General features: G+C 34.2%; 1 protein-coding gene and 1 pseudogene across 3 annotated transcripts in view; both read left to right on the forward strand.

Annotated features, from left to right (window-relative positions):
- The window catches only part of METTL25 (methyltransferase like 25), a 123,206-nt gene that overhangs the window by 97,636 nt on the left and 7,713 nt on the right, over positions 1–17,857 (forward strand). For 2 of the 3 annotated variants that reach the window (XM_078338070.1, XM_002752802.5), the window contains exon 9: positions 3,172–3,265. In XM_078338070.1, coding sequence (XP_078194196.1) covers positions 3,172–3,265 — 94 coding nt within the window. Of the gene's footprint in view, positions 1–3,171; positions 3,266–6,295; positions 7,870–17,857 lie in introns of those variants that run through there. The other variant, XM_009004310.5, reaches the window with a different exon arrangement.
- Positions 15,080–15,816, forward strand: LOC144577733 (hepatitis A virus cellular receptor 1-like; annotated as a pseudogene).

Below are 17,857 nucleotides of genomic sequence, written 5' to 3' on the forward strand. Positions count from 1 at the left end.
CTGGTGGCCGCAGTGGAGCACCTCACTGGAGCAGCGTACTGCAGGCCCACACATTTTTCTCTTATAGTGTAACTAGTTGTATTTATTTCTACTAGCTGAGGGATGATTTATTTAATTATTTAATTCATTAATGGAGATCCTGCTGTGTGAGGTGCTATACTTTGTTCTGGGGATATTATCATGAGCAAGATAGCTGTGTTCCAGCTGATTAGAGTAGTAGTCTCAAACATGTTTTTACGTTTCACACCTCTGTCCAGAAACATTTCTGAGCATGCATGCAAAAATGAATATTTATTTATAAGTGACATACATGTCTCTCCACTAGCATATTGTATAGATTTTACAATAAATTCAGAAATTGAAATTTAAGAGACAAAACAGAAATAAAAAATCTAATATTCTCTTTCCCTTTGGATGTGTTCACCCCCTTTGGAGAATTCACTGGCTTAAGATATCAAGGGAGAGACACAATCAGAGAAACAAAGAGGAGAGTATCTGAAGGAGAAGTTCTCTGTGTTAGGAGCCCAACTTCTGGAGGGCCAGAAAAGGCTTACTTAAAGAATCAAGATTTGAGATAGGATCTGAAAGGCAAAGTTTGGTGTTTCCAAAGCAAGAGAGTATAGTGTTTGTAACTAAAAGCATGATGTGTTCAAGAAACTAAGAGAATGCCAGTGTTGTTGAGGAGGCAGTGTCACAAGAGACGAAGTAACGATCACATCACCAACTTTGTAGTTCTAGTTGAGTGACTTTTTTCCCTATTATTGCTAAAAAGAGGTCTGAAATAGTACAGCTTAACAAAGAACTTAAAGAAGTCTTGTATAGCAAATTACTGCTTAACACACTAAAAGCAATCTTACAATGACCATACTGTGATATTTTGCAACAGTAAAAAAAAATAGTGTGTTTTGAAAAGGAAAAGTAAAGGAGGGGAAAATAAATTGAAAATGTGTCCCTGATTTTCAGGCAGTCTGAAGGATAAAACCCAGGAAACAAATCAATACCCCCTACATTTCACTATATTCTCTCTTCAGCTTATAATGTTTAGTACTTATTTGGAAACATTTTACTCAGGGGATTTTTAACTGTATAATCAATGAAAGATCTAGACCATAATTCTAGTAATTATAAAAGCAATAGTAATAAAAGTAACAACAATAGCTTACATGGCTCACTTCTTAGCACCTTATATGTGTTATGTAATTTAATCCTCATAGTGACTATCTGAAGTAAATGCTATTGATATCCCATTTTAATGAACAAGAAACTCGTAGATGATAGAACCAGTCTGACTGGAAGCCACCCTCTTATGTACTATTCTTTGCTTCTTCTCAAGAACTACTCCATAAGATAGTGAAGAATGGTATACAATTGGAGCCAGACTAACTGGCTTATGGCAAAGACTTAAGGGCTTGTCCTTTTGGATTAAAAAAAAAAAATCAAAGTTTAACTTTTTTAAACTGAGAAGCAGGGAGTTAATATTAAATGGCATATTTTCCTGGCTACAGAGTTAAATCATTTTGTATATATATATATGTTTTTTGTACATATATTTTGTAATAAATTTTTATATATACATATATACATATATATATACATACATACATATATATATATACACATACATATATATATATATAATATGGTATCTGTTACACGTAAGATGTATAGTATCTGAGAAGGGTGTGTATGTGTAGTATCTGAGAATGATACAGAAACCTGTAAAAAATATATTTTCTACCTTCTGGAACCTATACCTGTTCAAGTGATTATTAAGTCAAGGTGATAAAATAGCAAATGAATACAAGAGTGAAAAGGGCTATAGAAATTCAAAATTAGAAAAGATTATTATCAGTCATCAGTACCAAAAAGAACATGTACATTTGTACTTTATCATGAAAAGGATGACTTCAGTTCAACTAAGTTGTAGAAGAGAGTGGGAATGGTATAATCCATTAAGAGGTAACTGCATGAGCAAATACATTTGCACTATATCATAAAGAATGACTTCAGTTCAACTAAGTTGTAGAAGAGAGTGGGAACGGTATAATCCATTAAGAGGTAACTGCGTGAGCAAATGCACCAGGGCAGAAATGTGGAAGATAGTCTGAAACAATGAGTCTGAAACAATGAGCAGACTGATTTAAGAAGAAAAAACTAAATACTGGAATGTAATGGGATATGTAATTGAGAATTATGGTTATAGAGGGCACTGATTGCTTAACTAAGGAGTTTCAGATTTATCCCAATAAATGGGAGAGGTGTTGAAAGCTTTTGGAGCAGAAAAGTGACAAAACAAAAATGCTCTTAGAAAATAACATGTAGGAAGAAGTGAAGAAGAGAAATTTCCATTTTAGAGGTCTTCATTAGGAAATAGTTGGAATAATCAGGACATGATGTAATAAAAAGTGGAATTGAGATGCCATCTTGATATTGAGCTGAAGGAATATGTTTTAAATATATTTTAAAGGTAGAATTGCTAGAACAGTATGTCTAATTAATCAGTTATTAATATTTATATTGCCAAGAATAAGGAAGGCTTTGTTCCTTGTTTTTGATAACTCAGAGTTAATTTTTTTCATCCTCTTGATTTTTACATTACAGCTAAATTGCAACCAAAGTTGTGAGATGTGGTAGTCTAGCATTGTATTGTTTAAATTCAAAACCATCTCATGATACTTGGTTTAATTTATTTTGAGAATTTGGAAGGCATAAATGAGATCAAGTCAGATCCAACTCATTATTTGGGGCTTGTACAGTGGCTGGTATTGAAGAAGTTCTCTTTGCATTACTGTTGAATTATTGCCTCTAGTAACAGATGTTGTCATGAGATGCAGGCTGTAATACTGAGCCAGTAAACCTCAAATGTGATTCATAGCACAATGGAAACTTTTGAAAGACCAATAGTTTCTTTTAAAAATGATACTTTCTAATACTGTGTTTAAAATTTCTTTCTCAGAGCTGCTGTATGTTATAAGAATTGTCAGAAGGAGATCCTGAATACTTTGTGACATGTAACTTTAAAATGTTCTCAAAAGTATTACTATGTTTTGATCACATTTGGATCTTGTGCCATATTCACAGAAAATATTTTAAAATATTTCATGATTGAATTTAAAACCATCTAAAATTTACATTGGAAAAACTAAAAATTTATTCACTTTTGTTTTACAGTGATCAGCATGTTGGTAAAATTTATTCCAAATGTTCTTCATTTCTGGATTATGTCAGAAGGTCTCTAAAGAAGCTTGGATTAGATGAGTCCAAGGTTAGTATATGATGACTCATAATTTTCATATAAGATGGAAGAACTTCTCTTTAGTAATGAATTGAGAGAATACAAAATAACTTCTCATCTACTTTTCTCTCATTTGTGAAAACATCCAAATTATATTGAAACCAGACCTGCATTATCTTTTTTCCAGTTTATCCTTCCTGTCATTGTAGAAAGTTTACTGTCATGTATCTTCACAGTTTCCCTCTTTTAGAGTTAAAAATGTGCCAGTTCACAAATCAAAATGAGTTAAAAATCAACACAGCAGTACAAATGAGAAATAGAAGTAAAGCAAGAGAGAAAGGTTTTAATTTTGAAATGCATTTATTTACAGCTTATATAACTAATTGAAATTTAAAATCTTAAATTCAAAAGCCTTCAAATAGGAGAATCTTGAAAAGTTATAATATCATAGGAGGCCCACCCAAGTTAATAATTGATAACATATTATTGAAAGCAGAAAGGTAAGCTTGTTGACTGATGTTAATAAATATTCTACCACTGAGGAAAAAAAAGACAGCTTTCAACATTATTTAGATGAGCTATTAATACTAAAGTATTAAATGAACTTGGATTACTCAGGTATTTTGAATTGATTATAAATTGAAACAAAGAATAGAATAGGTAGTTAAAGGAATGAAATGGACTTCTTGAAAATGTTAAAAGGACATGATAATGTTATATCAAAGCTAAAGGGTATTATTGTTATTTATTATATCAGTTATTCATTTAGTCCCCAGTTGCTTTATTACTTAAAGCAATTGAACTGGGACTAGTCAGTTTCCTCCTCTTTAAAGCTATAAGAAAGCCATAGGATTTAGGAAGGATTAAATTAGGTAAGAGACATAAAGCTTTTAACACAGTGTATATAGTAAATGCTAACTATATGATATTCCTTTTAATTATTATAATCCCTTTATATGTACTACAAGTAATAACATAATTGACATGACGCTTATAAATATTTTTATTTAGTCACTAATGAAGACTTCGCTAATTTTGTCATAAAGGAGAATAGACATGGTTACACTAATTAGTTTATTTCTAGGTTCTTTTAAAAAAATGTTTTTCATTTATCTGACTGATTTTCTTTACAATTAGTCTTACCTAATGCAAGCCTTTAGTGCATATCTCATTTTATGTCTTGTATTTAATATCAAGAACACTAACCTAAGCATTATTGTCACAAATTAAGAGCTACAGTTTTACTTAAACTTAATACATTTAAAACTTTGTTATCGTTCCTTCTGGCTTCATTTTCCCAGTTTAATAACCACAGCAAATGTTTCTTAACATATTTATTAGTATATAATTAATAAGATATTAATAAGAGTTAATATTTACTGAACACTTACTCTGTGGTAGATATTATGCTATGGACATTACAAACATTACTTTATTTACTTTTCACAAAAACATTTATAGTGGATAGCTTCCAGTCCAGCATATAAAAGCTTGAAAATTGCTGCTCTGTCTTAGGAAGACTTAAAAGCTAAAGAAAAAAAAAAAAAACAGAAAAGCCTACAACTCTTTAGAGAAGTGAGGTCACAGGGCAAACTGCTGCCTCCCACACTGGAAAGACAGGCAAATGCAGAGATTTACAACTTACAGGAGCAGAAACCTCCACAGAAACCTGTGCCAGGTAGGAAAAAACCTGAACTGTAATTGACAAATTATTGGAGGCTCAGTGTGGACAACTTTGGGAATTAAAAAATACAGAGGGAACCACTCATAAGGGACCACCCACACCTCTGTGAGTTTTACCTTAATGAGCTTAACCTGGTTTTAGAGAATACTAGAGAAAAAAAATCTCCTCCTGCTTCCATCAACGGGAGAAGAAAAATAACCATTTTGAAATATACCAGAGCATTCTACTCTTCTGAATAGTTTCTCAGAAGAAACTATTTAATCAGAGCTTAACCTGCTGGTGTTTTATTAGAGCCTAACTCACCTGAAGGAAAGAAAATACCCAGCTCCAGCCAACTCTAACTTTCTATGGGGGAGAAGAAAATATCCAACTCCAGCCTGCTCTAGCCATCCTGTGCCACCCAGGAAAGGGTAAAAATACTGAGAAGCACTCATAAAGTTTATAGTACAGAAACACAAGCTCACTAAAAGACTGAGACATAATTATAGGACTCAAACCATTGTAAATCATTATCCCTCACCTCACACCTTACCATCAGATCACTAAAGGCTTACTTACCGCAGTTACTTTTAACAAGTATTTTGTATCTGGCCATTGAGAAAAAATTGCAAGGCATACTAGAAGGCAAAAAACACAGATTGAAGAGACAGAGCAAGCATCAGAACCAAATTCAGATGTGGCAAAGATGTTAGAATTATACCAGAAATTTAAAACAATAATGAGTAAAATACTACGTGTTCTAATGGACAGGGTATATAGCCTGCAAGAACATACTGAAAATGTAAGGAAAGAGATGGAAGTTTAAACAAAAAAACTAAAAGGAAATGCTAGAGATCAAAAATACTGTGGACAATCATGGTGTCTCACACCTGTAATCCCAACACTTTGGATGGTCAAGATGGGAGTAATACTTGAGTCCAGGTGTTTGAGACTAGCCTGAGCAACATGGTAAGATCCCATCTCAGCAAAGAATTCAGAAATTACCTGGTGTGGTGGCATGCACCTCTATTCCCAGCTACTTGGGCAGCTGAGGCAGGTGGATTGCATGAGCCCAGGAGTTTGAGGCTGCAGTGAGCTATGATTGTGCCACTGCACTTCAGCCTGGATGACAGAGCAAGACTCTGCCTCCAAGAAAAGAAAAACAAAGAAAAATAATACTGTTATAGAAATGAAGAATGCTTTTGATGGGCTTATTATTAGTCTGGACACAGCTGAGGAAAGAAATCTCTGAACTTGAGGATCTATCAATAGAAAACTTGAAAACTAAAAAGCAAAAAGCCTGTATGTTTCAAACTTAGGAACATCAGTTACATGCAAAATGAAATCATACCTAAAAGTAATAACATACTGAGTCACCTTTGCTCTGTTTATTCCAGAAGATCACAGTGATACTAATCTTTGGATAACTTCCTCTATCAACCTGAGAATATCAGGAAACACTTCAGCCTCCTTGCCACTGACTTTGTCTTCCCTGACTTCTTTGACAGGATCTGCTGATGCGTTCACCTTCACATACACTTACTTTAGTTCTTAAGCCAGTTATGTCCTAACCAAGAACCTTCAGTCCCACCATCAAGTGGTGAGAACTATCTCAGTTGCTAACCCATCTTCTTATCACATATGATGTGGGGAGGGTCTCTGAACAACTGTATCTGTCATCTACTCATTTAACCCATACTCCATAAAATTATAGTATGTGGTCTACCTTTGCTTATCTACACCCCCCTTATATCGATTTATTTTTTTAAAATTGAATAAACAAACACATGGAGGAGAAGAGACAAATGTCCCATGGAAAAGAGCTCCAAATAATTTATATAATATATTTCCCCCTCGAGGAGTTAGAGCAAAACTCCCCATTCTTTAAGTGTGGCCTGTACATAATGACTTTTTTTCCGAAGAGCATAAGTATGTGAAGCAGGAAAAATGATGAACTTTCCAGTGAAGAATCTGACAAACAGAATCTGAGCCAGGTAATCAAGATCAATGTGAACAGTGATAATTCATGTTGATAGTATGTACTCTTGTTATAAGGTAAGAAATATGGTGCTTTATTCCTATAGTATTTCTTTCAAAAACCTATCTCTAGTCTGTATATGAGAAAAATATCCCACTGGAGAAACATTCTACAAAATACATTCTACAGAAAACATTCTACAAAGTACTGGTCAGCCAGTACTTCTCAAAACTGTCAAGGTCTGCAAAAACAAGGCAAGTCTGCAAAATCGTCAAAGCCAAGAGGACTAATTGCAATGTGGTTTTCTGGATGGGATTCTAGACCTGGAAAAGGACATTACATAAAAACTAAGGAAATTTGAATATAATGTGGACTTTTGTTCATACTAATGTATTAATATTGGTTTACTAATTATAACAAACATACCATATTGTAAAATGTTAAGAGAAGAAAAGAGTATAGAGTATATGGAAATTCTGTCCTATTCTCAAAATTTCTGTAAATTAAAACTGTTATAAAATGTATTTATTTTTTAGGAACATCATGAGGTAACTAATGTTTACCAAACCTTTGCTTTATGCCAGGCACTATGCTAAAAGTTTATATTATCTTTTATATTTGTTTATATTATCTTACTGAATACTAAGGATGGCCTTATGAAATAAGTGACATTATTATTGTTTTATAGATGAAGAAATTGAGACAGAAGTTAAGTGGATTTCTTTAGGCCAAAATCTAGGAAATTTGGAGGAAGGATTTCAATCCAGATTCCTAACTCTAGAACTCATGCTTCTGTTTGTCATACTTACATAACTTACTAACAGACTTGAGTACAAGAATGCTTGTTTGGCGTTTTTCCAAAACTAGCAATCGTCAGGCAAGCAAACCTATGAGAAAAAATAAAGAAAAAATTTATGCTTGTCACAGACAAAATAAATGTACTTCTAAAACAGATTAAGGAATTAAAGTTTGAAATAAAGGCAGAAAAAAAAAGCAAGGAATGATGAATCTTACTGAAGAGTTAAAGAAGACATGCTTGTATCCAGGACTTTAACTCATGAAAGTCTGGCTGATTGGATGAAACTAGTCAAATATATGAAACATTTTGGGTACTAAGACATATACTGTCTAATGCACAGAATAATATCAGAGTTAAAATCACTATCACCAAACTACAAGGAAAGTGGGAAGAAAAAAAAAACCTCAAGCACCTGAACATGATTTCTTATATATTGTCCCCCACTCCAGTTTCTCTTCAGGACTGGGTATCTTCCTGTAGGTGACTCAGAGCCCACTAAGTAGCCCCTGCGAGGGCCCCACTGCACATCTTAACTCATGCTAGTTCCTTTTTCTAGAGACTAGGAGTTAAGCAGTACAGGGCAATGGCATTCATTACCAGTACTTTCAGCTGCCATTCAGTGTGTACTCTCAATTTACAAGTTTGCATGTCTGTTCTTGCCTAAGGATGACCTATGCCAGGCAGTGCTTCCATTCCAGTGCCTTCCTTTTATCTTCAGGAAGTTGAAGAGGCTCACGCTGGCTTTAATACTCAATAATGATGTCTATATATGAGACCATGAATATGTATTCATGACCATGGATATACAGTGCTATAGACTGCTAGAACTTAAACCTCTTATCTAGTTATAATTTTGTATTCTTTAACTAATGTCTCTGTATACCCCACTTCACCCTACCCTTCCAGGTTTCTGCAATCCTCTATACTACATTTTATTTCTATGAGATTAACGTTTTCTCCAGCTTCTACATATGAGAGAGAACTTACCATGTTTAACTTTCTGATCCTGGCTTATTTCACTTAACATAATGAATATACATGTCTATAACATGAGACCATGAATATACTTCTAACATCTATATTTAAGGTGTGTATATACTGAGAGATACTCTCTTCATTTTAAAATTTTCTTATAATCTCTGTGATCTAATGAGACTTTTTTTTTTTTTGAGTCAGAGTCTTACTCTGTTGCCCAGGCTGGAGTGCAGTGGCACAATCTCACTGCAACCTCCGCCTCCTGGGTTCAAATAATTCTCCTGCCTCAGCCTCCCAAGTAGCTGGGACTACAGGTGCACACCACCACATTCAGCTAATTTTTTTGTATTTTTAGTAGAGATGGGGTTTCACCATGCTAGCCAGGATGGTCTCAATCTCCTGACCTCATAATCCACCCACCTTGGCCTCCCAAAGTGCTGGGATTTAAGTTTAATTTAAAAAGTTGATTAAAGCATGAAGTCAAATCTTTAAGCCCTGAAGTTTTCACTTAAAAACATATAAATACAGTCATTCCTTGCTATCCTCAAAGGATTGGTTCCAGGACTCCCATGGATATCCAAATCCATGGATGCTCAAGTCCCTAGTGTCATAGTATTTGCATAGAACCTATGCATATCCTCCTGTATACTTTAGACAATATCTAGACTGCAAATAATACCTAATACAGTGTAAATGCAATGTAAGTAGTTGTTATACTGTATTGTTTTTTATTGTTTTCTTTTTTTAATATATATTTTGTCTTTTATGTTTTTTAAATGGACACATTATTGTATATATTTATGATGTACATAGTGAGGTTGTAATATATTATGTGTATAGTGATTAGACTAGGATGATTAGCATGTCCATCATCTCAAACATTTATTATTCCTTTGTGTTGTGGGCATTCAGGGTCCTCCTTCCAGCTATTTGAAACTATATAGTATATTATTGTGAACTATATTCATCCTACAGTATATAGACCACTAGAACTTAATCCTCTCATCTAGCTATAATTTTGTATTCTTTAACAAATCGCTCTCATAATGCACTTCCCCCTACCCTTTCAAGCCTTCGGAGTCCTCTGTACTACATTCTACTTTTTTTTTTTTTTTTTGGTTTCTTGCATCTGAGTGAGAACATACTACATTCTACTTTTTTTTTTTTTTCCAGTTTCTGCATCTGAGTGAGAACATACTATGTTTTTAATGTTCTGATCCTGGCTTATTTCACTTAACATAATGTTCTGCAGTTCTACACATGTTGCCAGGAATGAAAGATTTCATTATTTTTTATGGCCGAATCATATTTGTTTATACATACCACATTTTCTTTGTCCCTGTTAATCTGTTGATGAACACCTAGGTTGATTCAATATCTTGGCTATTATAAATTGTGCTAAACATAGGGATACCAGAGTTTACTATATCAAATCAATGTCTTTGATATATTGATTTCTTTTCCTTTGGGCAAATGCCAGGCAGTGGGATTGCTAGATCTTATGATAGTTCTATTTATAGTTCTTTCGGGAACCTCTAGCCTCTTCTCCATAGTGACTATACTAGTTTACATTCTCACCAAAAGTGTATAGAGTTCCTTTTTTCTGCATCTTTGCCAACATTTTTTATTTTTTATCTTTTTTATTAGAGCCATTCTAATTGGGTGAGATGATACGTCGTTGTGGTTTTGATTTGCATTTCCCTGATTATTTGTGATGTTGAGCATTTTTTTCTATGCTTTATGGCCATTTGTATGTGTTCTTTTGAGAAATGTCAGTTCAGATTATTTGTCCGTTTTTTTCCTTAGATTTTGGGTTTGCTGTTGTTGTTGTTGTTTTGCTGTTGAAATATTTGAGTTCCTTGTATATTCTGGATATTAATTACCAGTTGGATGAAAAGTTTGGAAAGTTTTTCCCCTAGTCTGTAGGTTGAATTCACTCTGATGATTGTTTTCTTTGCTTTGCAAAAGCTTTTTTTAGGTTGATATAATCCTCTTTTCCTATTTTCTGCTTTACTTGCCTGTGCTTTTGAGGTCTTACTCAAAAATATTTTTCCAGAGCAATATCCTAAAGCATTTCTCCTAGTAGTTTTGTTGTTTGGGGTCTTATATTTAGGTCATGGATCCATTTTGAGTTGATTTTTGTATAGGATGAGAAGTGAGGTGTCTAGTTTAATTCCTCAGCATGTAGATATCTAGTTTTCCCAGACATTTATGGAAGTGACTGTTCTTTCTCCAATGTAGATTTTTGACATCTTTGTCAAACATTAGTTGACTGAAGACATGTGAATTTATTTCTGGGATCTCTATTCTATTGCATTTGTCTATGTTTCTGTTTTCATGCCAGTGTCATGTTGTTTTGATTATAACAGCTTTGTAAAATATTTTGAAGTCTAGTAATGTGATGCTTCCAGCTTTGTTCTTTTTGTTCAAGACAACTGTGGCTATTCTGGATCTTTCATAACTCCATACAAATTTTTTTTCTATGTAGAATGTCATTGGTATTTTGATAGGGATTGCATTGAACCTGTACATTGCTTTGGGTAGTATGGTCATTTTAACATTATTAATTCTTTGGATCCATGAGCATGGAATGTTTTTCCATTTTTTTCTATCCTCTTCAGTTTCTTCAGTGTTTTATTGTCTTCCTTGTAGAGGTCTTTTACCTCCTTGGTTAAATTTATTCATATATATTTTATTTCCTTTATAGCGATTGTGAGTGGAATTGACTTCTTGATATTTTTTATTGCATTTTAGGTTTTGGGGTACATGTGAAGAACATGCAAGATAGTTGCATAGGTACACATGTGGCAGTGTAATTTGCTGCCTTCCTCCCTTTCACCTATATCTGGCATTTCTCCCCCTGCTATTTTAATCTAGTTAATTATGTATAGAAATTCAACAATTTTTACATGTTGACTTTGTGTTCTGCAAGTCTACTAAATTATTCTACAAATTTTCTAGGTAGAACCTTTAGGTTTTTCTATCTATAATAAGATCATGTCATCTGCAAACAGGGATAATTTTACTTTCTCCTTTCCAATTTGGATTTCCTCTATTTCTTTCTTTTGCCTAGTTGTCCCGATTAGAACTTCCAATACTATATTGCATGAGAGTGGTAAGACTGGGCATTTTTTACCTGTTAAAGTTCGTAGAGGAAAAGATTTCAGTTTTTTCCCCTTTCAGTATGATGTTAGCTGTGGAATTGTCATATGTGGCCTTTATTATGTTGAAGTATATTTCTCCTATGTCCAGGTTTTTTTAAGTTTTTATCATGAAGGGATATTGAATTTTATTCAATGTTTTTTTCTACATCTATTGAAATAACAACATAGTTTTTGTCCTTCATTCTATTGATGTGCTGTGTCGCATTTATTTGTGTATGTTGAACCAGCCATGCATTTCTGAGATATATCTTACTTGATCATAGTGTTATTATCTTTTTAATATTCTGTTGGATTCAGTTTGCTAGTATTTTGTTGATAATTTTTGTGTTTAATGTTTGTTAGAGGTATTGTCCTGTAGTTTTATGTTTTTGTTGTTGTGTCCTTATCTGGTTTTGGTATCAGCGTTATGCTGGCTTCATATAATGAGTTAGTAAGAATTCCCTACACTTTAATTATTTGCAATAGTTTCAATGGTATTCATTCTTTTTTAGTTTTAGTAGAATTCATCTGTGAAGCCATCCAGTCCTGGAATTTTCTTTGTTTGGAAGACTTTTATTAATCACTGATTCAAACTTACTACTTGTTATTGGTCTATTCAGGTTTTCTGGTTCTTCCTGGTTCAATGCTGGTAGGTTATATGTGTCTAGGAACTTACCTATTTGCACTGCCTTTTCTAATTTTTTGGTGCATAGCTGTTCATAGTAGTTTCTAATGATTCTTTGTTTTTGTGGTATTTGTTGTGACATCCCTGTTTTTGTTTTGTAGTTTTTAATTTTGGTTCTTACTGCCTTTTTTTTTTTTTTAGTTTGTCTCACTAATTGTTTGCAGATTTTGTTTATCTTTTCAAAACAGCAATTTTTTGTTTTATTCTCTTTGTAATTCTCAATTGCATTTATTTCTGCTCTGATCTTAATTTTTTTCCTTCTGCTAATTTTGAATTTGGCATGTTCTTGCTTTTCTAATTACTTGACATGTATCATTAGGTTCTTTATTTGAAATCTTACTAGAGTTTTGATATACTTACTTATTGCTATAAACTTACCCCTTAGTACTGCTTTAGTTTTGTTCAACAGGTTTTAGCATGTTATGTTTCTGTTTTCCATTGTATTAAGGAATTTTTTAACTCCAATCTTAGTTTTGTTGGTTTTTCCCACCCATTGGTCATTCAGGAGCATGTTTTCTAACTTCCATAGGTATTTTTCATAGGTGTGAATTTTCCTCTTATTGATGTTTAGTTGTATTCCATTGTGGCCAGATAAGATACTTGGTATGATTTTGATTTTTAAAATTTTTTGAGACTTTTTTGTGTCCTAACATATGGTTGATCCTGGAGAATATTCTATGTGCTGATGAAAAGAATGTGTATTCTGCAGCTGCTGGGTGAAATATTCTATAAGTGTCTGTTCTATTAGCTTCACCTAATATGCAGTTTAAATCTAATGGGTTTTTTTGTTGTTGTTGATCTTCTGTCTAGATGATTTATTCAATGCTGAGAGTGAGGTGTTGAAGTCCCCAACTATTGCTATAGTGGGGTCTATCTGTCTCTTTGGATCTAATAATATTTGTTTTATATATCTAGGTACACCAGTGTAAGTTGCATCTGTATTTAAAATTGTTATATTCTCTTGCTAATGTAATCCCTTTATTATTACATAGTGTCTCTCTTTATAGCTATTGGCTTAAATTCTGTTTTGCCTAATCTACTCCTGCTCAGTTTTTCCATTAGCATAGAATATCTTTTCTTTTCTTTTTTTTTTTTTGAGATGGAGTCTTGCTCTGAAACCTAGCTGTAGAGCAGTGTGTGATCTTAGCTTCCAAAGTGCTGAGGTAACGCATGAACCACAGCACCTGGCTGGAATATCTTTTTGTAATCCCTTCACTTTAAGCCTATGAGTGTGTTTACAAGTGAGGTAAGTTTCCTACAGACTGCATATAGTTGGGTCTTTAAAAAACAATCCATTTTGCCAGTTTATATGTTTAAATTGGAGAATGTAGTCCATTTACATTCAGGGCTATTATTGACAGGCAAAGACTTACTTTTGGCATTTTTAATTGTTTTCTGGTTGTTTTTTATATCCTTTTTTTTTCTTGCTTACCTCTTATTTATTTTTGTGATTGGGTAGTTTTCTGCAGTGATAAAATTTGATTCCTTTCTTTTTCTCTTTTGTATATCACCTCGACCAGTAAGTTTTATCATTTCATGCTTTGATAATGGCAATTGTTATTTTTTCATTTCAGATGTAAGACTCATTTGAGCGCTTTTAAAGTCCAGTCTAAGGGTGATGAATTCTCTTAGTTTTTACTTATCTTTGATCTGTGAAAGATTTTATTTCTTCTACATTTCTGAAAGATAGCTTTTCTGGGTATCATGATCTTGGCTGGCAATGTTTTTGTTTTATCTTTCAATGCTTTGACTATATCATGCCATACTTTCCTGGCAAATAAGCTTTCTGCTGAAAAATCCAGTTAGTCTAATTGAGATTCCCTTATATGTGACTTGATGTTTTTCTGTTGGTGATTTTAGAATTCTTTATTTGTTCTTGACTTATGATAGTTTGACTTTAATATGCCTTGGAGAGGATCTGTTTGGCTTTAATCTATTTGGTGTCTTTGAGCTTCCTCGACATGGATGTTCATTTATCTTCCAAGACTTGGGAAGTTTACAACTATTATTTCCTTAAGTATGTTTTCTATACGCTTTTCCTTCTGGATTACCCATAATGCAAACATTTGCTTGATAGCCCTAATGGTGTCCCATAAATCCTATAGATTTTTTTCATCATTTTTTTTTAATTTGTTTTTGTCTGTCTGTATTATTTCAGAAGACCTGTCTTCAACTTCAGAAATTCTTTCTCTCAAAGCCCTTTCCTACACCAGCATTCTCAAAGTCTCTATGATTTTTCAAGCCTAGTGTATGAACTAAAATTAAGATCTTTGCTGAATTTTTTAAAATAACCCAGCAGAAAACAAGTACTGTTCCAGTCCACTAATAATCTCCCTGTAATCTGTTCAACTTTGTAAGTTGGTCAAATCTAGCAAAGAGATTGGCCAACTGGAAAAATTTGATTTTCAAATATACCTCTAAGTATTCTTATGAAAAGATGTGACAAAGAGATAATGCAATTCTTGGAGAAAGTTATATTTATTTATAAAGACCTTTGGAGGAAGGGTCAGCTAAGGCATGAGGAGGCACTCTAAAGAAGAAGCTGGAAAACTACCTCCTAAATAACTGGCTAACCCCATCCTTGAGGATTCAAGCAACCATCTTAAGCCTCATCCTACTTGTGGCAGATACTGTACAAATGAGTAGATTAGTGGGTTAGCTTGTCATGCTACCTTACAACTATAATGGAGAGGTGACATCTGTATGCTGGGGCTGAAAGATGTGTCCTATATTTGGATGCTCAGATGAAACTGTCTGGGTTAATGTCACCTTTTAGAAGATGCATTAAAGGGAATGACATACCTTTTGAAAGGGATGCCTTCTTGAGTATAGAAAATGCAACCAAGACTGACAGTGGATTGTACTGCTATTTTGTGCACAGAGGGTGGTTCAGTGACATGAAAGTCACCCTATCATTGGAGATTAAACCATCCAGGAACACAAGTATTCCCATGTCGTCTAGAGTCTACCTCTGCTCCTCCAATGCCATCACCCATGATCCAGCGACTTCACCTTCTCCAACTCAGCCAGCAGAAACTCAGATTACAACATTGCAGGAAACAAGGACACAACCCACCAACTCTTACACAACAGAAGGGAATGGCACCATGACACAATCTTTGGTTGGTCTTTGACATAACAAACTCATGTCCCCACCACAGGCGGCTACCACCTCTAAGGGAATCTCTGTGGGAATCTGTATTTCTGCTTTGGTGTTTCTCACTTTTTTGGATGTCAGCATTACCATAAAGTATTTCTGTGTCATATGCAAGATGCTGTACCTGCATATGGTTTTGTTGAGTGACCGTCTATATTCATCTGTTCTTACACTGCTATAAAGAACTGCCCAAGACTGGGTAATTTATGAAGGAAAGAGGTTTAATTGACTCAGAGTTCTGCAGGACTGGGGAGTATTCAGAAAACTTACAATCATGGCAGAAGGAAACAAACACATCCGTCTTCACATGGCAGTAGGCAGGAGAAGAATGAGAGCTGAGCAAGCAGAGGAGGCCCTTATAAAACCATCAGATCTCGTGAGCACTTACTATTATGAAAATAGCATGGGGGAAACTGCCTCTGTGATTCAATTAACTCCTACCAGGTCCCTCCCAGGATACATGGGGATTATGGGAACTGCAATTCAAGATGAGATTTGGGTGGTTATACAGCCAAACCATATCACCTTCTAATTGGAGCTTTGCCATGTTCAGGGGAAAGACAAGTGCAAGCAGCAGACAGTATATACATTATTGAGGTTAATCTTTATGTCGTGGAATAAAGTGGTGCCCATGACTGCAGAAAACGGTGACCAGATACTACCGTGTCAGACATATTTTAAACTCCAGGATTTTTTTTCTGTTTTAGTTTCATCTAGCATTTCAACATGTCAGTAATATTGAGTAGAGTGAGTCTCTAGCTCTGAATTCTGTAGAGCCAGCTTCATTGTTAATATAGTTCTCATTTTTTATACTAAAATGGACTCAATCTTTCTGATCATTGCAGAGTTCCCTCTCAAACATGAACACTTTAGAATTGCATGTTCTCTTTAGACTCCATAAATCCTGTGTCCATCAAAGAGAATAATCACTGAAAACATAGGAAATGAACTTCTATCTTGGCCACCAAAGCTGTCCAGAAGAAAGAAATAGGACTTAAAACTCAAATCTAATTTGAAACTTCATTTGGAAGAAATTCGTGGTTGTTTCTTATTTCTATATTATAACTCCAAATGTTACATTTCTTAGTTTCCCCCAAGGGTGCCCAATGAACCCAGGCTTTTATTTCATCCATGGAAATAAAATAGGAGTGAGTCTAATTTGGGTGTAACAGGTATATCTGTTTCTCATGGCTCTGGAAATATGATGCTTTCAGTACTTGATCCCGGGATCAGTGTAGCTATTTTGCCAGTCAAAAGAAGCTGAGTATTTTACCAGTCAAAAGAAGTGAATATGGACCAAGCAGACACTAGGAGGAGAAAATCATTTGCTATGTGATTAAACACTTTTATGCTGTTTCTATTACATTTGTGCCACAATGCTAGGCACTATGGTAAATAACCATCAGGTTCTCAGAACTTATTTTTACAAGGCAGGGCAGAAATGAAAGGGAAAAGAGGAAAGAGTAGGAAAAAAGCCTTTCTACCTTAGAAAAGTTACATTGCAAGTATTATAGTGTTTGAAACTGTCACTAGTTTCAGCCCAAATTCTAAACTTATAAATGCCTTCATATCACTTATATATTTAAAATTGTTTCAGAAAGTTGAAGGATCTTTTTCATATCTAGTCAATTACAGTGTTTTTTTTTTGTAATACAATTGTGAAGCTTATTGTAAACATACCTTCAGTTACCAGCATAATTGTTTAGAAATATAGATTTGCAAGGGCTAGATTTGTCAGAAGAGAACCATTTCTACATGAAGAGTAAAGGTTGAGTATTACTTTCTATTTCAATTTGAGTAAACCCAGAACAATTTATGCTTGGTGTTTAGAGGTACTCCAACCATAATGGTCTAGGAGGACAGGATGCTCGCTTTCAAAGGCAACATTTTCAACACTGTTCTGCAGAGGTCTAACTAAGAAAGTAATAGATCCTTTGAATGAAGGTCCTATGGGAAGTAAAATTTTGATTCATGGTATTTCAGATTTTCTAAATGAGACCAGCCTAATCTAGCCTAAATATTTTTTTTCATACTACAGTGTTTGTTTGTTTTTTAAATTTGATGCAGCATGCATAAACCTGGGAATTTGAAATTAAAGCTCATATTTGTAGCTTCTCTGAAAAGACATGGGCAGATTAGACTGCATTCCTGTGTGGTCAGGGCCCCACTAGATGGGGCCACATTCTCTAGCCCCCAAGTCCTCGTCTTTCCTGCCTCCTCAC

The sequence above is a fragment of the Callithrix jacchus genome, chromosome 9, assembly GCF_049354715.1.
Source record: "Callithrix jacchus isolate 240 chromosome 9, calJac240_pri, whole genome shotgun sequence".
In the NCBI taxonomy this organism is placed as follows: Eukaryota; Metazoa; Chordata; class Mammalia; order Primates; family Cebidae; genus Callithrix; species Callithrix jacchus.